Source organism: Crocodylus siamensis, chromosome 1, assembly GCF_052110815.1.
Source record: "Crocodylus siamensis isolate JL-2025a chromosome 1, ASM5211081v1, whole genome shotgun sequence".
NCBI classification, from domain to species: Eukaryota; Metazoa; Chordata; order Crocodylia; family Crocodylidae; genus Crocodylus; species Crocodylus siamensis.
This window is the reverse complement of record NC_143395.1, coordinates 126,635,579-126,658,859: the sequence shown is the minus strand read 5'-3', so window position 1 is coordinate 126,658,859 and position 23,281 is coordinate 126,635,579. Positions and strand designations below refer to the sequence as shown.

The window sequence follows — 23,281 nt, the reverse complement described above, 5'->3', positions numbered from 1 at the left end:
GATGTTCCAGTGCAACTTCTCTCAAAGAAAAGCCACCTAGGGAACACAATCTGTGTTGATACTGAAATCAAGCTAGAACATAGAAAGGCAAAGATGTCAGGTGCTCCGGGTACATGACTGTGTGGGTAAACTAGGTCTCTGGAAGGGCAGAGTCCTAAGCAGCTGTATGCCAGTAATTACAGACATATTAGTTTTTACTACCTTTTACACCAAAAAAAAAAAAAAAAAAAAAAAAGATCCAACAATCCTGCTCCCGGAGTAAACCATATAACATTATCAGACCCAAAAGTATATTGAGGAAACAAATGCAAGAGAAAGATTTCTCTGATGAATCTATTGAAGGAAACTCTCTCACATTATTTCAGGCTAGTCCAGGGACAAACAAAATATGGCCTTCAAGCTAGATCCAGCCTGCCAGGCAATTTCATCTGGGCCACCGGCAGGTGCCCTACAAGACACCCCTCACCCCCAAACACATACACACACCTGCCAGGGCAGCGCATAGCCACCCAGGGAACTGCTTGGCTCACCCAGCCTCCAGTGGCTTCTTCTCCTGTCCCTGCCACGGTGCTCCAGGTGTATCAGGTAGGGAAGCAGAGGCTGCATGGAGGGAAACTGCAGCTGGGGTACCATGGAAAGTGGGGCTGGGGCTGGTGGGAGCACAGAGCCCGAAGCATGGAGCACATCCCCAGCAGCAGTGTGGAGCCCAGGTCAGCCTAGTTCCATTGCATAGGGCTCCCAATGGCTTACATGCAGCTCCCAGGATTCACGCACCACTGGGGGGAAGCCCTACGTGATGGAGCTGGTGGTCCTCTCTGCTCCCTGCTTCCACGTGCAGTGCCAGGGACTCTACCAGAAGTGTCAGGGAATCCTGCATAATGGAACCAGGCTGGCCCCACTCCCTGCTTCCCAGCGAAGTCCCAGGAGCTGCAAGTGGTAGCAGGGAATGGGGCCAAGCTTCTGGCTTCAAAACACAGGGCTCCCCGCCACCCCCACCTACCCTGCTCCAGCACGCAGCTCTGGCTGGGTCCTGGGAGCTGCACACCCTCACCCTCCATAAACTCCACACCCACCACACCTATACACACACTCATACCCTCCCCCATACATACCCCCCCCACACTTCCCTACCTCCCACAAACCCTCCACCCACCCACCAAACCCCACACAAATCCCACACTCCACCACATATGCACCTCCAACCACACCCCACACACAACAGGCAAAAGCAAGACTTTATTTTGAGCAATTATGAAATCACCTCTACATGTACTACGCAAAGACGTGTAAATCAGGACAAACATATTTTTTTAAATAAAAGTAAAATATTATAGTTGATGTTTGATTTTTAGTGTATGATTTGTTTATTTTTTCTGGTTCCAAGATGGCAAAACCCCTCCCCAAAATGAGTACTTTTGGGGGCGGGGGAGGGACTTCCAGTGGCAGGGGTTAGGGGGCGGGACTTCCAGTCCCAAGATGGTGACCAGGGTGCAGGGCATCTGTCAAGGGGCAGGGCTACCCTTGTGGCCCTCAACAGCTTACCAAAACTCAGTCAGTGGCCCTCCACTCAAAATAGTTGCCAACCCCTGGACTAGTCCTTCTATTACTTAAATCAGGAATTGCTCCATCTAAGTCAACAGAGCTATGTAACCAAGATCAGCATCAGGTCCTTTGAGCTGAACACATGGTTCTACTCAAAAAGAAGAGCAGTGATTCGTGTTCTGCTCAGATCCCTCTCCTATATTTTGCAGGAATGTTACCTATGCTTTTACTTTAGCAAAATAAGGCATTACACTTTAAAAGCAAAGCACTCCCTGTATGACAAGAGTGCTTTCACCTTTTCTCAGCATCTAATACAAACATTTAGATATTATTTTGTAAGATCTTCAATTCAAGGTAATGTTTGAAAACTTAGACCATGGCAGAAAGGGTCACAGAGGTGGGACAATGATTAACCTAATTTAACTATCTTGTTTGTTTGATGCTGTCCAACTCTGGTGTGAGTCAATAAAACTTTGTCCATTGACACACAGGACTTTCAGCACTCAGCCAGCCTGCCCAAAATGGGGATTAGCACAGATGCCTTTGTGTTTCTTTTATTTCTATACTCAGGTAAGATTTCTTTACATTCCATTTTAATCAAAGTTAAATTGTGGCCCAGATTCCTAATGTTGGGTTCTTGCACTTAGGTACCAAAATAAATAGGTAGTGCATTAAAAGGGCTTGCTTTCCAGAGATGCTGATTAATCACAGCTCTTAAAGAGCAAAATGAGAGCTCTGGTTGCTCCGCTACTCTGAAAATCTTTCCACTTATATTTAAGGAAGTACTGAATTTTAAGCACACAATTTTGAAATGATAAACTATGTATTTAAAACTGCAAATTAAAACTTTGCTGACATATAAAGATCTACGTCAAAGCCATACTGCCCAAGGCATTAATCTGCTCTCACATCTTTATTTGGAGCTCTTTTGAGAAGGATCTGTGATAAAGAATGATGCATACAGACAGTGGGTTTGCCTGCCCCAACTAACTGCTTCTACTATTCAGTCTTATTTAATATTAGAAATGGGCTCAGGCTGCAATATTTGAATTCTAGCTGAATTTCAATTGCTCCAAATTTTGAGGTTCCTGAATTAGACTTTTATTAAAGACACCAGCTTTAGCCACAACTTTTATACCTGAAGCCTAGTCCAGATTCTCGATTCCTTCAAAGCGTAAGAGTCTCCATATCCAATTTTTTTATCTTGATCTAATTATTATAAATGATACAGTATAGTATCTATTGTTAATTATATTTTATCCTGCATATGTGACGTTACCTGACATATATATAATTTTATATATATATATTTGCAAAGGTACTCATCATCTCTGAAAATTAATTCAGTAATAAACCTTATGCCAAAATGAATTAAATTTCAAGAATTTCTCTCTATAAATATCTATATCTATAGAGAGAGATACATATATACGCACATGTATAAATATAGATATGTAGATATACATATACATTTTTCTAATGCAATATACCAATTTGATGCTTGCTAATTTTTGTGGTTGTGTTATGCTGTGCAACTCACATAAAAGTTCTCTCACTGTTATGTTGGCTACTTTATCATACCACATTTCAGAAGCTTACAAAAAGGTTTTAGAAGCGCTCAATAGTATATATAAATAATGAGACTTCTGAGAGAAACCTACTGTTTGCTAAAGTCACAGGGAAATATGATATACTGTTTAGTGTTTTTATGTTGAGCCCATTTAATTCATTTTGGCATAAGGCTTATTACTGAACTAATTTTCAGAGATGATGAGTACTTTTGTAAATCAGGCGTTGGCAGGCTTCATACACAATGCATTTCAATTAGTGAAAAGTGACTTTATTAGACTTTGGATTTGGACCTACCAGTATGTCTATGTATTGCATATATTACTATGAACTATTTCAGAACTATATGGTACAGATTTTTATTTGCTTTTAAAAAAAAAGTAAAAAGAAAAGAGAATATCCTGCTATATCCCAGAGATTTTATTCTCACCTCTGCCTGACCTCTTACCAACAGCTTTTAAGTTACTTATTGGTATGAGGGGACAACACAGCATTCAATAGATTAATGTGATCTCCAGTGGTCTAGACACTGCAAAATGATCAAAAGATAAACATAAGAAGATTCATAAAATTCTGAATATGGTACTGTTTTGAAAGATGTGTTTGTTATATGTGGCTCTACAATGCTCTGGAATAATCACTCTGCAGGCTGTACAAATTAAATGACCATCAGATGTCAAAACCTGATGGCGTTTCTTAATTTAGACTTTGCATATCACTATGTGCATTGATGCAGTGGCTGTTTTAATAGTGCAGTTACAAGCAAGTAGATGATGTTTTGTATGGTTATATAATATTTTCACACATAGAACATGAAGAAAGATAACAGAATAGAACAGTAACACTTCTGTACGTGTGCAGGTGTGTATGCATGCATGTGTGTGTGCAAGGGTAGGAGGGGAAGTATCGAACAGCTATCAATAGTTACCTGCATAAGGTATGGATAGATTTTAGAATGTGAAAAAAGGATTTAGAAATAACACAAAAGGATCTTTAAGTAAAAAACTATACTAATTACTTAATAGGCATGTCTACATGAGGCTTTATTGCAGTTGCCTAATTAGCCCTGCAGTAAATGTCTCAGCATCTATCTGTGCAGCGCTATTAGGACATAGTGAACTAAGTAGCTCCGTCTTAGGTTAGCACGTGTAAACACAAGTACTATCCTATGGCTGAGTTTTTTACTCCTCAGCACCGCACATGTAGATGCTGATGGGTCTGGCTGGGGCACAAGGGTGCATCAGTGTAGGCACACACTGTCTGGTGGTTAGCCCTGCACTGGAATACCCTCGTGCCCTAGCCAGCCCCTCCACAGCACGTTGAGCAGGGTTGGAGTAGCCCCGGGCTGGCAGGCCTGCCAGCCAAGGCTACTCTGACTTGGCGCAACGTGCTGCGGTCCCGGGCACATCTTCAAACATGGTGCCCAGGAGCAATAAACTCTGGTGTGATATGTGCTGGAGTTTACAGTTGCACATTACTTACACATGTAGATGTGCTCAATGTTAAGGAATATTCTAATATATTTAAATGCAAGTATGATCTGCCCTTACTGGAATGAGTAGCCCCATTCAAATCAGAGGGACTTCATATATGAGTAAGGATTATTTATGTCAGTAAGAGTTTACAGGATTGGGCCCTTGCAATGTAATCAAGGACTGTATCCTAAATTTACACTAATATGACAAAGCAGAATTTTTCTGTGCATCTGCTTTATTTGTCCAAGTACACTGTAGATGCAGTCTGCAATGACTATAAGTGCTGTTATAATTAAGAACAATATTGAATTGCAGAGTGATTATTGTAAAGCTTAAGTAAATTAAGCCAATTTGTTTTCCAGTTGCGTTGGGTAATGCCAGATCAAGCCCACTGTAGTTACTAGAATGTTGCTTTCCATAACTGGGGCTAACTGCTCTGCTTTAAATGTGTTTATCAGGCGTTACAACACAGGGAGGTCAAAACTGCAGGGGTGGTGGCCACAAAGCCTGCCAAGTTTCAAGAAGATCAGTGCAGGGGTGTGGGGGGAACTACACCTCAAGCTGCTGACAGGGAAAACTCATTACATGGGTAACCCTGTGTGTGTTAAGGCGCAGTGGGGTGAAAACTGCAGGAATGGTGACCCCTGCTGCAGCTACGACACCTGCCAATTGTTGAGGACATCAGTGCAGGGCTTCTGGGTTCTAGGGCCCTGCATCCCTAGCTGCTGACAGGCAAAACTTGTGACATGGGTGCTTGTGCAGCTGACTGCCTCTGTTTTGGGGTGTGGGAGACACTACTGCAGGCCTGGCTGCTAACCTACTGTGTTACCAGTTACAAATCAATCATGATTCACTCAGGGACCAGCTCAATACAGGGTTGCTGACTAATGTAACCAGTTAATTAGCATCAATTAGTGCCTACAAAACCAGACTAAATAATCAATACAGACAATCAACTGTCCCAAACAGAGACAGTCAGTTGCATAAGCACCCATGCCACGAGTTTTGCCTGTCAGCAGCTAGAGGTGCAGGGCCCCAGAACTCCCCTGCACCAATCTCCTTGACAGCTGGCAGGCTTTGTGGCCACATCAGGGGCTACCATCCCTGCAGCTTTCACACCCTGAGCCTTAACACAGAGTGTCACCCATGTCACAAGTTTTGCTTGTCCGCAGCTTGAGGTACAGTTCACCCTAAACCCCTGCACCAATCTTCTTGAAATTTGGCAGACTTTGTGGTCTTACCAGGGGCCACCACCCCTGCAGTTTTCACCCCCCTGTGATGTAATACACAGACATGACATGAGTTTTGCTTTCAAGAATTTGGGGTACAGTTCCCCCCAAACCCCTGCACTGATCTTCTTGAAACTTGGCAGGCTTCATGCTCTCAGCAGAGGCCATCCCTGAAAGTTTCATCCAAATCAGACAAAAAAACCCAACAAAATTATAGATATTTCATTGATTCCCCATTATACCCTATGGCCGGATCTCTGAGGCAGCTCTGAAGCCTCGGAGCTGCTTCGGCTGGATCGAAGCAGAAACCCGGCCCAGACCTCTGGATCAGATCACTGCCATCCGAAGCAGCCAGATCCGAAGCCAGATTGGATTGCTGCTGACTCGTACAGGCCTACTGATTATAAAGGAATGGATATTTTAATTGATTTAAATTGAGCATAAATGAATTTGGATGGTGCTTACAATCAAATGCAAGTCATAGTTTAATGAATTTTTATACAGCAACAGAAAAGATAATGCAACTTAAGTTTCTTCACAAAGGGTGCAGACAGAAATGCAGCTCCCAGCTGTTAACACAGAAGGACTTTCGCAAAGTGTTCTGAGTTACAACCTTACCCCAGACCAAACACAAGTTAACTGTTGATCCCAGGCCAGAGGGGAATCTAGCTGTTGGCTGGTTCCCTGCAACCAGCTTCCCATAGCATGGGCCAGGCTCTGTCAGTGCTCACTGCTTTCAGAATGGGAGGGAGGAAAGGCAGAAGAGGGAGCTCACTCTTGGGGCTCCCCAGCTTGTGCTGAAGGGTAGAGTGAGTGAATTGGAGCCCCCACCCCGGGGGGACTACAATACACCCACCCAAATCCCCTAGACTGAACTTCCTCTCCCCCTTTTCTCCCCTTCCATTCTGAAAACAGGCTGGGAGCTCTGCAGATACAAGTTACAAAACAGGCTACATTTTGTAACATCTTTATCTGATACCTCATGCAATGAGGGGTCAGCTTTTCACCCATTCAGCCATTCTGAAGCTGTTTGCAGCCAAACACTTATGTTTGGTCACAGCTATAAACTGCTTTCTGTGGCCAGATAAGGTGAAAATTGTCACTTCTGTCTATACCAAAAGACTGCAAGATATAAATAAAGCAACCAATTTCAGAATACAACAACAGGATATGCATTGTTTAGTGCAGTCTGAGCCACAAATTAGCCCTTTATCTTCCCTGAGTGCCACTCTGACCCCCTTCTCCTGCCTGATCTACTGCTCTGATTTTTGCTCCCTTCCCTGTCTATCTTGTGATGCCTGACCCTTCCCCATTCTGCCACGTTCCACACAGAGAGGCTGCCTTTATCACCTCTGCCAGGTTGGCTATCCTGGGTTTAAATTACAGTCCTATTTGTTATAAACCAAAAAGTGGCCCAAGAAATTTAAACAAGCCAGTCACATATGTGTATGTCACTTGTAAATTCTAGGGACATACATACCCATGGCTGTATAATTCAGCAACTGGATGCTAGGGAAGGAAACCTCATAGCTTGTTCATTATGTAAGCTATCTATGGTATTTACTAGCCACATCACTGTAGTATTTGAAGTGCCTCACAAGCTTTCATGTATTTACCTCTCCCCAACCCCTCCCTCACCCACAACATTGCATTGAGGTAGGGGAATGGTCTCCCCCCGCACAATGTGTACAGAAGGCACATAGGACATAGAAAGGATGAGGGCCAGATCCCAAAAGGACTTGGCAGAATTTATATGCCTTAATTTAAAGCTGCAAACCTGAAAAGCCCTGTTCAACTGCTGCCCTAACCTTGGAGATGCTGTAACTGTTACAGCAGGTTTGATAAGGCTGAGGAGTTTGGCATCTAGTTGATGTTGGCATTTGATTGGAATCCAGAAATCAGGAGTTCTTCCACCTAACTTCTCAAAGGGGCCTAATCCATTAAGCACACCTACAAGGCCAGGTTTCCTATGAAATTTAGTGTTGGCAACTTTCTTTCAAACATTGCCAAAGGAGATAGCAGCAATGCCCCCCTCCCACCCCCATCAAATCTCTGCAAGCTTGGTGACAGTGACCATGATTTGATTACTTTCTCTGTCTAATGCAGGGTGGGCAAATCCCTCAGTAAAACAGAATTCCATAACTTTGGAAAGGCTGACTTTCACAAACTCAGGAGACTGGTCAGTCAGGCATTAAGGGACCATGGCCCCCTGGGAAGGGGAGTCCATGAGGAATGGTTGTTCCTAAAGAACTCAATCCTCAAAGCACAAGGGAAGTTCATCCTGTCTCACAGGAAATGCAGAGGGTAGGGAAGCTCCCTTAGATCAGCCAGGAACTTCTGGGTCTCCTGAAACTTAAAAAAGAAGCCTACACCAGATGTAAAACTGGAATCATCACCAGGAGGACTACTCAGCACTAGCCCATACCTGTAGGGAGTGGTCCAGAAAAGCCAAAGCAGTAACTGAACTCAGGCTAGCCATCAGAATCAAGGATAACAAAAAGTCATTCTTCAGATATGTGGGAAGTTGAAGAAAGTACAAAAGCAACATTGGCCCCCTGAGAGATCAAATGGGGCCACTGACATTTGACACCCAAGAAAAGGCCAATCTACTAAATAATTACTTTGCATCAGTTTTCTATCCACCAAAGGAGGTCATGCTGTCAGACAGGACACAAAACATCCATGACTCAGGAAACAGGCCCACAATTGACATAGATCAAGTGAGAGAACACCTCGAGAGGCTTGACACCCATAACTCCATGTCCCAGATGGATTGCACCCAAGAGTCTTAAAAGAGCTGGTGGACATCATAGCATGCCCTATAGCCAAGATATTTGAAAGCTTGTGGCACTTGGGTGATGTACCGGAAGACTGGAAAAGAGCCAACATGGTCCCAATCTTCAAGAAAGGGAGGAAGGAAGATCTAGGGAATTACAGACCTATCAGTCTGCCATCCATCCCTGGAAAGATCTTGGAGAAAATTAGCAAAGGATCCATCTGCAACAGGCTAATGGAAAGCAACCTACTGAATATCAACCAACATGTTTTTATTACTGGAATGGCTTGCCTGACCAACCTCATCTCCTTCTATGACCAGATGACACATTGCCTGGACAAGGGAGACAAGGTTGATGTCATTTATCTGGATTTGAAGAAGGACTTTGACTTGGTCTCCCATGATGTTCTCATGACTGAGCTGGAGAAATGTGGTGTCAACCATCTCACAGGCCAATGGCTGGGGAGCTGGTTCCAGGGTCGGACCCAAAGGGTACCAATTGATGGGAACAAATCAATGCGGCGCAAGGTTACCAGTAGAATCCCCTGGGGCTCAGTGCTAGGGCTGGTACTCTTCAATATCTTCATTAATGATCTTGAGCAGATGAGGACTGTCAAAGTTCACGGATGACACTAAACTATGGGGGAAGGCAGTCATGCTGGAAGACAGGCTGGGGATACAGGCTGACCTGGACACACTTGCAAAGTGAGCAGACCAAAACTTGATGGCATTCAATGTAGAGAAATGCAGGGTACTTCACCTTAGGAGAAAAAAACAGCATCAAACTTATCGGCTCAGCAGTGCTACACTTACTAGCACCATGACTAAAAGAGACTTGGGGGTCTTGATTGACCACAAGATGAACATGAGCCCCCAATGCAACGCTGTGGCCGGCACAGCAAACCAAACTCTGGCATGCATCCACCAATGCATCTCAAGCAAAACCAGGGACATCATCCTCTCATTTTACTCGGCCTTAGTGAGGCTGCAGCTGGAGTACTGCATCCAGTTTTGGGCCCCCCACTTCAGAAGGGATGTGGATAGGCTCGAGAGAGTCCAGAGGAGAGCAACCTGTGTGATCAAAGGCCAAGAGTGCAAGCCTTATGAGGAAAGGCTGAGGGACATGGAACTCTTCAGCCTGGTGAAGAGAAGGCTCAGAGGGGACGTGGTAGCTGCCTACAAGTATACAAGGGGGGTGCATCAGGATCTGGGAGAACACTTGTTCACCAGGGCTCCCCAAGCGATGACTAGGTCTAATGGCCACAAACTTCTAGAAGGCCGATTCCGACTCGATATAAGGAAAAGCTTCTTTACAGTTCAAGTGTCCAAGGTCTGGAACAGACTCCCCCCAGAGGTGGTGCAAGGTGTTTGGATGTTTATCTTGCTGAGATCATTAGATCCCCACAGACTTATTGCCTCTGGCAGGGGGGTTGGACTCAATGATCTCACAAGGCCCCTTCCAGTCCCTAATGTCTATGAAATTTATGAAACTGACATCTCTCAGTTCCCAAGGAAGTGCATGTCCTGATCATTAAGCTATTGGAGAAGGAGGGGGAAGGCAGAGACTTCCTCCCCGCATCTCAATTTGCAACTGTGCCACTATGCAGAAACAGTTTCAAGTTTTGGTGGGCAAGAGAAAGAAAGAGAGATGGTGAGATGGTGCAAGAAGGAAGTTGGTGATAAGGCTACTCACCTGAAAGGGGAGTGATCTGGCTTCTGGTCCCCGCTTCAAACACTGTTTCTGTATTTTACCCAATGACTTTTTAATATTTAATGAGCTTAGGCAGTATGCCTCATGGTTGTTTTGGATCCTACTGTAAGGATCCCCATGTATGAACAAAGAGGTCAGGGGTTGGTAACATATGGCCTATGATCCAAATCCAGCCTTGGAGCCATTGGATCTGGCCTGTGTAACTTTCTCCCTTGCTGTGTGGCTGGAAGAAGTGGCAGCAGCCTGATTAGAAGCCCTGTCTTGCCTTGGACCCGGATTACCACTACAAACCTTGCTGACTGCTGGCCTAAGTGCCTAACCTGGGTTCTGGTGGTCTTAGAAGTAAGACTCAGAAGCACATACCCTACATTGTAGGTTGAGGAAGTGCTAAATTGGTAAAAAAATGTAAAAATTATGGTGCAGGAGGCTTATGAATGATGTTCTTAGCAGCCCAAAGTGAGGAAGAAGAAAACATTAGAACAAAACTATCTACTATCTCTTCTCCTTCAGACTCTATTTCCTCCAAAGGACTGTGTGAGTTACATGACTTGGTTATTTCCTACTCCTTTTCTCTCCTTTGTTATATCACAGTTGTGTTATCTTTTTAATGATTGTGAATAAATCTATGCTGTATTAGTCTATTAAATTATATCTACTGTAGTCACTAAGCGGTAAGTCCCATCAGTTGGTGTATGTGAAATAACTCTAATTTTCAACCCTGTACAGAGACTAAGATTAAGATGTGAATGATTTTAAGTGGTGTATAGGTCTTGTGCTGACTCCCTGGGAAGAAATTTCATATAAATTGGACAAGTCTTAGTATGAAATCTTTGGCAATAATATCCTTATTTGAATCACATAAGTAGTGCACTTCCTAACCCTACTGTTAAAAAAAGCAAAGAAACCACGAAAAGGCATTTTGCATTTGTATAAATAGCAAAGGAAAACCAATTAGGTGGCAAATTCGTTAACAAGAGAGACTGTGAATGAACATTTGGAAGCTAATTGGCTCATAAAGATGTAAAACATTGTAGCATGTTTATCCAACACCTTTTCATGCATCTGTAGCTTTCTGAAACTACAAAATTAATTTATTTACCAAGAGGCAAATATTTCTTAGTGTGACCTCTTTTACTGGCCCAACTGCACAGCTGAAACAGAGATAGACAAACTAACAAATGCAAGACTTTCTTCATCAGGTCTGAACCTGATGTTGAAGTCACAATCTTATGTTACAACTGAAAACACATGTTGGCAGCTTGATTACAAAAGCTGCTCAAGCCTAGAGCTATTATAACAACAATAAATATGCTATTGCAAGTGACCATGCTGAAAGCCCAAAGGTTGCAGTTGTCTTGTAAAACAATTGAAGATAGGCAACCAAGATGTGGCCAATAAAACCAAACTGCCAATATATTCCAGGTGGATAGTTATTAGGGCTGTGTGAAACTTCAGGTGCTGATTCAATTCAGAGGAGATTTGGCCCAATTCAGCAGCTGAGTCTCTGAATGAGAATTGAATTGGAGACCAATTAAAAGGTCCAAATTGATTCAAAGCCTCCAAATCAATTCAGAAAATATTTGGAGAAAGATTTGGAGATTTGGCGATATGGACAGTCCCCACTTGCTGGCGCAGGGAGCTGGACCCAGGCTCTGTGCAGGTAAGTAGGGGGCAGGGGAGAGGGGACCCCCACCAGGCCCCATGCCCTGCCTGGTCCCCCAGCCCTCCTGAGTGCCCCACCTACCCCCACCCTCTCTCCCACCCCATCAATGGCTTCCCTGCCCAGACCCAGCATCCCGACTCTTTAAAAAAAAAAACAAAAAACCCATACTTACCGGCTCCTGCCAGGTGAGAGGGGGTGGGGGCAATCCCTGCTGCCCTGCACTGCATGTGGGGGGCTCTACCATGAGCCCCCATCCTCTGCCCACTCTCCTAGCCCTATCAACGGCTGCCCTGCCTGGCCCCAGTGTCCCGGCACTTAAAAAAAGCCCCCAAAACAGCCCCACCCTTACCAGCTGGGTCTGGGCAGGGCAGCCGTTGATGGGGCTGAGGGGGTGGGCAGGGGATGTGTTTGATTCAGAGATTCGGCCAATTCAGCGGTGGCCAGATTGATTCAGGACAGTGATTCAAATCACCAAATTGAATCACTGTCCCCCCAATGGGCCTGTGCAAAGTGGCTAGTATTCGGTTCGGATTTGGCCAAATAGTTATGGGTCTGTGTCAGCAATAGACAGCCATTGAATAATACCACTTCCCCCTTCAGTTTCTCTAAAATATGGGTATAAAAAATATAAGTCACTTTTTGCACACCTTTGAATCCCTTCCTGTGCTCAGGTACTCTATGCATCTATTTCAAGTGGTTGTACTTGTCTTTAAAGTGCTACACTACTCTGCTCCAGACTACATCCTCTGCATGTTCTATAATCCTTCTCACCTCCACCAGTGATGCCAACCATTACCATGTGAGCACAATTGAAGTTATTCCAAGTTTGTCACCATTAATCCTGATTGCGACGAATTAAAGTGACTTCACTTGTCAACAGCATATACAAATGGGATTTAAATCAACACTTACAGTTTATTATGGAATCTTCATTGTTAATCTCCTCTCTTTTTCTTCTTTTAGCGCAAGGAAACTTGCTAGACAACTATGTAAGAACAGAAGGTGCTTGGATACTTAGTCACAATAAACATATTTATAAAACAAGCAATCCAGAAGAATGTGCAGAAAAATGTGAAGCTGAAACAAAATTTACCTGCAGGTAATTTCTGTGTATATCCCTTTGTGCTTAAGAATATTGAATTTTATTCAATGGTAAAGTTCCTTACCGTTTCTTCAGGACTAAGTGTATGCTGAGATTTTGACAGAAAAGGAAAACATATTTAGAACAACAATACATGGATGATGTAAATAAAGCGATGATATGGAAAGGAAGATCAAAAAACTATGTTTTTCATTTGCATCAGAAAGAATCTTGATATTTTTATGTACAGCCCCTTTACCATTTTAAAGTCACCTGTTTCCTCCTGGGACATCTTCGCATCCAGTATAATCCCTCAGTTTCTAGAGTGGCATGGGCAGGACTTGATCCTGCAGGATTTTAGCCATTGCAGTAAGATTAAGCCCTGAAGCCTGTGGGTCCTTGATCCACAGATGAATCTCAAGCAGGGCCAAGGAGGTGATCCTCCCCCTCTGTGCGACACTGGTCAGGCCGCAGCTGGAGTACTGTGTCCAGTTCTGTGCACCCCACTTCAGGAGGGATGTGGACAACATTGAGAGGGTCCAGAGGAGGGCCACTCGCATGATCCAGGGACAACGGGCAGATCCTACAATGAGAGACTGCGGGACCTAAACCTGTTCAGCCTTCACAAGAGAAGCCTGAGGGGGGATCTGGTGACTGTCTATAAATTCACTAGGGGGGACCAGAAGGGTTTGGGAGAGACCTTGTTTCCCCTAGTACCCCCTGCCATAATAAGGAGTAACAGCCACAAGTTGTTGGAGAGGAGGTTTAGGTTAGACATCCATAAGAACTACTTCAGTGTCAGGGCGGCTAGGATCTGGAACCAACTTCCAAGGGAAGTGGTGCTGGCTCCTACCCTGGGGGTCTTTAAGAAGAGGCTTGATGCCTACCTGGCTGGACTCATTTGAGCCCAGTTTTTTTTCTCCTGCCCAGGCAGGGGGTCAGACTTGAAGATCTACAAGGTCCCTTCCGACCCTACTTCTATGATTCTATGAAATGTGGTATTTTGACCAAAAAGGTTTCTGTGCATACCTACTTTAAAATCAATAAAAAATGGATGCTAAACAGGGTAGTGGGCACTGGGAGAAAAACGAAGACAATGAAATCTTTAAAAAAATGCTTCAGGAATCGTATCAACACTACAACTTACTACAATGTTCCTGCTGTGTTCTGGCTTATAACTATTAAACTTTGTATCAGTTACAACTAGTTAATAGTGTAACTATTAGGGCTATGTGAAGCTTTGGGCGATGATTTGATTTGGAGCCTGATTCAGAGCCTGATTCAGTAGCTGAATCTCTGAATCTGAATCAAATCAGGGGACCAATTTAAAGGTCTGAATTGATTCAAAGTTCTCTGAATCTTCGGAAAAGATTTGGAGAGTTTTGATGATTCGGGCAGTCCTCGGTGGCTGCATCAGGGAGCTGCAGTTGGACTCGGAGCTGGTAAGTACCAGGGGAGGGGGAGGGAGGCCTGGGAGAGGGGACAATGGGGGGAACCCTGCCAGCCCCCTGACCCGCCCTGCCCCGCTCCCCCAGCCTCTTCCCCCCCCAATGGCTGCTCCTGCCCGCCTCAGCTTGGTACTTTAAAAAACAGCTCCAGTGCTCACCAGGTGCTGCTGGGCATGAAGGTGATCCCTGCTGCCCCCACTGTCCCACGCTGCATGGGGCGCTCAGCCAAAAGTGTGTGTGGCATGGGCATTCCCCAGGGACAAGTAACAGCCGGACAAGGTGTGCTGCTGCTGCTTGTCCCAGGGGAAACAAACATCTGTGCTCATTTGGGCATGCCCACAGAGTGTAGAAGGAGAAACAAATGGTAGGCAAGCAGACTTTGGAAGAGTTCTGCTCAGGAAAGTCTTCTGTCCTTGTTGCTCAAGCAGAGCTTCCAGAAATCACCCTGCCCACTACTTACCTCTCCTTCTGTGCATGGCTCTCATATCCTCAGGAAGTAGCATGCCAAAGAGCGGTAGTCAAGATTGTTCCTGGTAGACTGCCTCTATTTATATGCTTCTGGGGCCAGGTGAACTTTGGACATACTGAAGAGAGAGCTAGGAAGGAGTTGGGCCTTGTGCCCTGACAAAAATTAGTTTCTGAAGGTGAGCTGGACTGGCACCAAGGTGGGGGAAGACCAGGGTGAGAGGTTGTTAACGTTGATGCTCATTGTACATGGGGTAGAGGAAGGATGTGGCGGTGAGACTAAGTAGTGTGTTAGACCAAGGGTGCTCACCTTGGGCCTAAGGGTCAAATATGACCCACAGAGCCATTGTATCTGGCCCATGGGGCTCCCCAGGGGTTAGGAAATTTGACAGTGGGGGCACAGTGTCCATTAATACAACCGTCCACCCCTCCTCCCAAATTTCCAAGCCTTATGCAGCTAGTTGGGACTACGCTATGCATCCTCCTCCTGCATCTGGATCAGGGCTGTGCCATACCCCTTTCCTCCCTGCAGGGCCAGTTTGGGGTGGGCCATGCCTCTGTTCCCCCTGCATCTGGATCAGGGCTGTGCCACACCCCTTTCCTCCCTGCAGGGCCAGTTTGGGGTGGGCCATGCCTCTGTTCCTCCTGCATCTGGATCAGGGCTGGGCCATGCCCCCTTCTCCTGTGGGGTTGGGTTGGGGCTGAGCTGCCTCCAACATCCTTCTGTGTGGCTGGACGGTGCCTGCCATGCCCACCCTGGATGCCAAATCAGGACCACAGGCCGGATCGGGCCTACAGACAGATTGGGCACTGCCCAGCCAGTCTGCTATGGAAAAAGGTTGAGCACCACTGAAATAGACCATACTCTATGCCAGTTGGTCACTAAATGCAATGTCACTGAAAACCTAGGTGTCACTAAACACAAGTACTTGATTCATGGGTACTGAAAAATTAATTATTGGTACCAATTAACAACCATGTTGCTCTCCCCTCTCAATTCCAACAGGTCCTTTGCATTTACCAGTAAAGACCAGCAATGTACAACACTGGCTGAGAACACCAAGAAAGCAGTGGTACTGAGAAGAACAAATGCAGTTCTCTTTGAGAAAAGAAGTATGTATCATTTTGATATTGCTTCATTAAAATATGCTTAGCGGGTATAAAATACCCTTGACTTTTCTGCAAAGATTGCTAGGTAGTTCCATTTGATGGTTTCTATTAGATGAACATTGTCTCATTAGGAAAGGGGTGTTAAACTGCTAAAGGAATTTCACGTAGGCCACCCAACTATCCTTAGATAGCAACACATCCATATTGGAATGGATTCAAATCAACCTTCTTCCCATTTTTTTAAAAGCGCTCTTTCAGAATCTTAATTCTATCCTTCTACCAGGCATACACAAGTGGTTGGGTTTTTAAACTATTTATGGATTATTTTATTTTCTCCTGGATAAAAAAGTAGTGGTGAACCTGGGGTAGATATTGTGCGATAGAAGAAAGAAAACTCATTCCATTTTTTAAAAAGTGACCATCTCTAAATTTCACAAAAAGTGAAATGTGTGCTGGGAGAAAACCAGGACCTCATTGCTAATCAAACATATAATGGTTTTAAGTCTCACTCCCACCTACAGTTAAAATTTGGAGTAATATAACACGGATTTTTGTACACCGATGTAAATTGCCCTGGTTGTGAAGCAGATAGATGTGGCCACAGACACACAAGCTGTCTGCTAGGTGAAAAAGAAATCTGTCCACAAGCTTTACCTGGTATAATCACCTACCCTTGTAAGTAATTAATTCTTGCTCTTTGACCCTATTTAAATGTTGAAATCAGAGGGCCAGATTCTGACTCTGGCTTATCCAAGTACAAATCCAAAGGAATATTATTGAATTAATGGAAATCAGAATCTGGTCTATAACACTGCAACATGGTAACTCTTATGTTAATAACACACAGTGCAGTTACGCAAACACCTGCCAGTCGTGGAGACTTCAGGAGATGCTCTAAAACCAGGACTCTCTAGAAGAACTTTCAGGATCCTACCTCTTGTAGGCTCAGATTTTCAAAAGATCTTAAAAGGAGTTTAATATGCCTAATCAATAAATATTTTGAAATCACTGGGGTTCTTTTATTTGCCTCCTGGTTTGTGGGCCTTTAATTTACACTTGGGTCATCTTTGCAAGCATTTCTCCACAGCTGTGATAGCTGGAAATTTACTTTTATTCCAATTGCAACGTGCAGTGCTTATATATTGTTCCTAGGGAAGGGGGCTTTACGTCAAACAACTAATAGTGTGATGCTCGTGATAAAATCGAGAGTTGGCCACACTGCCATTGGCTCGGTTGGTTTGTTCATGTATTTATTTAAATGTGAACTAGCTGTGTTAAAGAGCCAATCTTACACTCCAGTTGCTAATAAGTTTCTTGTTGGAGAGCAACTTCAAATACTATGGAGCTTTGACAATAGGTATGAAATGTGTGAACTTCCCTGTTTTAGGGGAGTTTTGTTCAGTGCAATACTGCTTCAGTGAGTCTGGAGACACTAGCTCTTACTGTAGCTCAGCATGTCCGTTGCAGATGGTACCTCTGTACTTCACCCTATAATTTACACAGACTTTTGAAGTATCACATGTCAATCCTGAGTATATAATTAAATCAACCAAATTGGTTGTTCCAGAGCAGGAAATAGGAATATAGGTTATGTCTAAGCAGATCAGGTCACTGGTACATGTAGTTCATTACGCTGCTGCTTGAAGCCAACAACACCCTGAAGTTTCAAAGGAAAGTGAAACTTTCCCATTGTGCACCCAAGTGATTTTTCAGTGTTGTTGATGGAACAAACAATTATTTCTTTATAACAATAACAGATCAGTATATGAAATGGGAATGGGATCTGATGATCCTTTTTGGTCTTAACCTTCATAAAAACAAATGGGGAAAAAATCTGTGCAGTTTTCCCCATGAGTGCCTCCTTAAACGTGGTAAAAAATACAGAAGGGTAATTTTGTCTCTATTACTGACAAGTTAGCATTGGGTCATATCAATTTGTAAATTTTTAACGCAAATAATGAAGGCTTGAGTTTAGGGTTCAGAGTTGGATATTTGTCAGCAGACAGAAAAAAACCTAAGGGTTATACAAACTGTGAAGAGCTTATGCAAACAGAAAGAGTTAGAGTCAGCATTTGACTGCTTTAATGTTCATTCCTTTGGTTTTGAATGCTAATATATTGCAAAACCATTCAGGGTATTCAAACACTTTCCAGCTAAAGCTCCTACAAAAGACAAGATATTTTTTCATACACTCGAATCACAAAATCAGAGAAAAATAGGGAAGGGACCTCCAGAAGTTATCTAGCTTAACCCCCTGTCTGAGGCAGGATCATTCCTATCCAAACCATCCTGTACAAATCCATAATCTAACCTCTTTATATAAATGCCATCAACCCTAACACACTAGATAACAACCTAACCTGCCACAGGTAAAGCAGGGGAACCATGGCAGCCAATGTCTTGCTTCTGTAGAAGGTTGTTAACATACACTCAAGAGATCCCAAGTAGAGGGATATGCCCCCACTACAGGGGAAGGCAAAAATCCCTGCAGCCCATAACAGTCTGACCATGGGGTGAGATTCCTTCCTGACCCCAAATATGTCAATTGGTCTTGACCTGTCCTGACCTGACCTGAATGGAGGGGGAAGATCCTCTAGCCAGGAGCCTCCAGCTTTCAATCCCAGCAGGAGCAGTGGCTCACCCTGTTCAAAATCTCCAGATTTTGCAGATGGTTGCAGTAGTCTGACTAGACTAAACATAGACCTGAACTGAAAACTCAGAATCAAACTACCTCTAAGATTTAGTAAAATCTAGATCCAAATTCATAAACAAGAAGTAAGCTTAATTCTCCTCTGACTTAGATCCAGGTATGGACAAAGAAGCTACATTGAGTTAAAGTGGGGATAGGAACATTTAGCTGCTCCACCAGAACTGGCTGTATGCCTGTTCTGACCCTCCTGTAAGTGAAAGTTAAACCATGGTAGTTTATCCCTGTTTTCCTGAGAAGCAAGCTTAGGGCGACTATATTTTACTGGTCTAAAAATAGGACACTGTTTCCCTCCTCCCTTTCACCTACCACCCATCAGCCCACCCCGGCTTTCTAGCATACTCAGTTGTGTTCGAGTCTCATTTGAGTGTGCTGGTGAGCAGGAGAGGGAATGTGAGAGTGTGTGGAGAATCAGAGATCAGGAGTGTGTAGGTGTATGTGTGGAAAATTCCCATTTTTATCAGGACAGTCATGTTTTAAACACCTGTCCCACTTAAGATGGGATAAAAGTGTTTATGGGACAAAACTGATGGAACACCCAGGACAGATGTTTAAAGTGGGAGTATCCTGGCAAAAATGGGACATATGGTCACCCTAGGCAAGTTGTCCCAGTAAAGTTTTCCATTTACTGCAGGGTAAGAGCAGTTTCTACTTACTGAGCACGTCAACATGAGTGCTGAACTGTGCAGCTGTTACTGCACAGTCATTTAGTACTTGCTTATTACTGAGCAGCCATTACTGAGCAGTCCCGGCACCACACGAGTAATTTCCGACACTACTGCGTAGTAGTGTCAGTGTCACGGTTCACACCCATCGACGCTACGTTGCTGTAGCAATAAGCTGCGGTGATGTAGCTCATCACTACAGCAACATAGCATCTCATGTAGATGCATCCACCGTGCAACAGCTGATACAGGGTAAGTCTCTGTGCCACCTTAAGACTCTGTACCTTGTTTGTTAATTTGCATCTATTGAGTTACTTTGGATATGCATCAGTGCATGTGAAAGGAGAATGATGCTCCTCGGCTGGCTTCCATTGGAAGTCCCACTAAGAAATTTTAAACAAAACTTAGGATCAACAAAAATCTTTGAGGGTCAGTGTTTAAAATGACTGAAACCAACCAAACCAACCCTGATCCTTCCTGCTAGAGAAAAAGTAATTTTTTTACCAGCCAGAGAGGAGACACTATAACATGTCTGTGCATGGGGATTGGATGGGTGGGAAAAAGAAATAAAGAAGGATCCCAGAACATCTCTAAAAAGAAATTAAATAATCACCATGGCTTATTTTGCATCCTTTATAAACTAGTCCACTATGAACCTTATTTTAAGTGAGGAAAAAATGCACAAACAAAAATCAGTGGCTCAGGGGTCAATCAGTAAAAGCAAAGTGGGATTGTATTTGGGATGTTTGATGACAGCCTGTCTATACGGACAGATAACAGTGGGCACATCTAAACAGGATGCTTAATGTGCATTAGTGTAATAACACTGCAGTAGTGTGTCAGGCAAAAACCATGTTAATATGCTACTGCACAAAAATATTAGGCGACTGCACAGTAAGCATCACAAAAACAGTAGTGCAGTAGTGTGAGTTACTGAGCATTTAGTTAGTACTTCATTAAGCAAATACTAAATTAAATGTGCAGTAACTACTGCACATTAATAAACATGTAGATTTGCCCAGTAAGTGTAATCTGTGCAGATTTCTTTGTATTAAACTCTGTTACATGGGCAGGCAAATATTTTGGGTGGAGGGCCACTTACTTAGTTTTGGCAAGCCATTGAGGGCTGCATGACAGGCAGTCTGGGGCAAATAAATATTAATTTTCTAAATTTTTTAGGGGTCCCGCAGGCCAGATAGAATGGCCTGGTGGGCCACATCTGGCCTGCGGGCTGCATTTTGCCTACCCCTGCCCTATTAGGATGTTTCATATGTGCACCAAGGTGACATTCATCAGTATTAGGTCCTATCCTAAAGAATTTGTAAGCCCTGAGGTCACACTAAATTGCACATTGGAACCAGTCTGGCATTGGGAAATAAAAATTACTGTAGTATCATGTTGCATGTTGGTGCAAAGGGCCAGAGTGACAATGAATTGATGGGAGCTGCTGATATTCAGCATCTCCAAATTTAGCAGTTTAGTAAACCTGTTTTTGAATATTTTGATCTATGCGACTTAACCAAGGCTGCAAAACAAATCATCTAAGATTAATCTCTTGCTGTCAGACTTTGATTCAGACCATAAGACAATGTTTACTTCTCATGCTGTACAACTGCCAGTGCTTTGTACATGCTGTACAACTGCCAGAAGTCATGCTTGTTGCTCTGTAGGGGTCACTGCCTATGACACAGACAGCCAGTTGTTAGGAAGACTGCTTCATCCCTAGCTCCATCAGGGTAGCCCAGAGAGCACTGACTCCAGCATTTGTGGAGTCCAAAACAGGACAGTCCTCGGCCACCTCCAGGCTGCACATACAGACTTCCCTGTTCAGCCTGGGACTGGCTGGGAATTTTCCTGGTCAGGGGCAGGTCCTAGTCAGCTCCAGGCTGTGCAGGAAGCTGTCCCTATGCAGCTCCCAGCCCCTACTCCATGATAACAATTGTGATCATGGAGTAAGGCTAGGAACAAGTTCCCAGCCTGTTCCCAGCCTCAGCTCCACAATTGTAGAGTGGCATCTGGCAACAAGTTCCCAGCCTCCACTCTGCGATCATGTTGGGGAGTGGGCTTCCTGCTGCCAAGCCAGGGGGACATTGTCCCCACCCGAGCTCTGGTGGTAGAGCTTGCCCCAGCAGCAGGCAGTTCCTGGGGCAAGGAACAATCTTTTGCCCCCTGCTGCCTGGCTGATGGGAAGTTAATTTGCTCCCAGTCAGCCATCTGCATGTGCCATACTGTGCAGTAACTAACCACGAGTAAATTTGCTACTTGTATTTACAGGTAGCCATAGGTGGCTGGTACAGAGGGCATGTTGGAGGGCACATGCCTTCCCGAGATTGGCTGTCACCAACGCCACTGTTGGCTTTTGCAGGCAGGTGCCGCTCACCAGCCACCCCACCGTCACTGCCAGTGGCTTCTGTGGGTGGTTGCCACTTGCCACCCTGCCCCCCCCCCCCCGGCTGTCGATGCCATACCTAAGGGATAAAGATTTAAGATGTGGATGAACATGATAATATTACACAAAGACAGAATCCATATATAGTTTAGAATTTAGATTTAACATTATCAAGCGAGTTATGAAACTTTATTTTCCTCTTCAGTGTATCTTCTAGAATGTCGGCGAGGAAAAGGAGCAGATTACAGAGGAACAGAATCCAAAACTCAGAATGGTGTGCGTTGCCAGAAGTGGGCGGACATTGAACCTCACGTACCTAGGTATGGCCTTTTCATATTTTTGTATTTGTTCTGAATCTTCCCAAATTCTTTATCTGTAATAAATTTGTACTAAACAATTTGACAATTATCAAAACACATTATTTAAAATGTTCACATTCACATTCTTTTCTAAGAGATCATTACCTCCTCATCTCTCCCTGCTGTTTATTTCTTTTCAGGAAGCCCTGTGAAAGGCATATTTTAAGCAGCTTTGTAAACTACTCTGCAGTGATTCGGGGGAATGGGCTAAATGATCAAAGTCCAATATAGCATTTGTGGCCAGATTTGGGGGTTTATAAACAAGCAAAAGGTTTGCTGAGATATTCTCTCTCTGGTCCCTCTGCTAAAAATGAGAGATTTTGTTTTCAGTGGGACCAGGAATTCATTTCTTCATATAAGAGATGTTAAACTGGCAAATGGGTTAGAAGTTACATTGAAGAGCCCTTTGTCTGTTTCTATGACTACAATTTTGTGGCATTAAACAAGAAGCAACAAGACTTAATGACTAACTACCCCTAACATGTTAGTATCACATTCTAGTTACTGAGAACTCTCCCATGTGAAATCCATGCATTTCTTTTTGCATCCAATATGAAAGTTTTACATGCGTCATATGCAGTATTACTCCTTTTAAATGGTGTATTAAAAAATAAACCAGGCAAGCACTGATTGAGTTTAACTACTGACAGCCAAACATCAAAGATCAGGTAGAAATATCCTGGCCTTCATGGTAGTCACTGTCAGGTAGCCACCAGGTAGGGGTGCATGCCCTTATGTCCCACTGACATCCTCAGGGGTTTGCAATCTTCGGTCAGTCTAGGTGGGGTCCTATGCTTTCTCTCTTCGTTCCTGCCATGACTTTGATGTTTAAGAGATTTTTTTTTCTTTGGAGATGTTAATGAAAGAGAGGTAGTGACTACCCACCTCCACCTCGACCAACCATCAGTTTCCACCCCGGTTCCTGAAGCCCCGGGAAAGGAGATGGTTAAATGACCAGTCTGAAATGATTCCTTCCTTCCTTTTCTTTTTTATTATTATTATTATTATTATTATTTAGACAGCTGCTGAAGCTGGTCTCGGCATAATTGAGTTCTGGGCATCCCTTTGGGACTCAGTTGAGGCTTCCCTTTC

The 23,281-nt window shown here is 44.0% G+C and overlaps 1 protein-coding gene across 1 annotated transcript in view; it reads left to right on the top strand.

The window, feature by feature from the left end:
- Nucleotides 1-23,281, top strand: part of PLG (plasminogen) — a 98,749-nt gene that overhangs the window by 38,478 nt on the left and 36,990 nt on the right. The window contains exons 2-5 of the mRNA XM_090042549.1: nucleotides 2,034-2,112; nucleotides 12,929-13,064; nucleotides 15,966-16,072; nucleotides 22,036-22,150. Coding sequence (XP_089898675.1) covers nucleotides 2,064-2,112; nucleotides 12,929-13,064; nucleotides 15,966-16,072; nucleotides 22,036-22,150 — 407 coding nt within the window. The 5' untranslated portion in view covers nucleotides 2,034-2,063. The remainder of the gene's footprint in view (nucleotides 1-2,033; nucleotides 2,113-12,928; nucleotides 13,065-15,965; nucleotides 16,073-22,035; nucleotides 22,151-23,281) is intronic.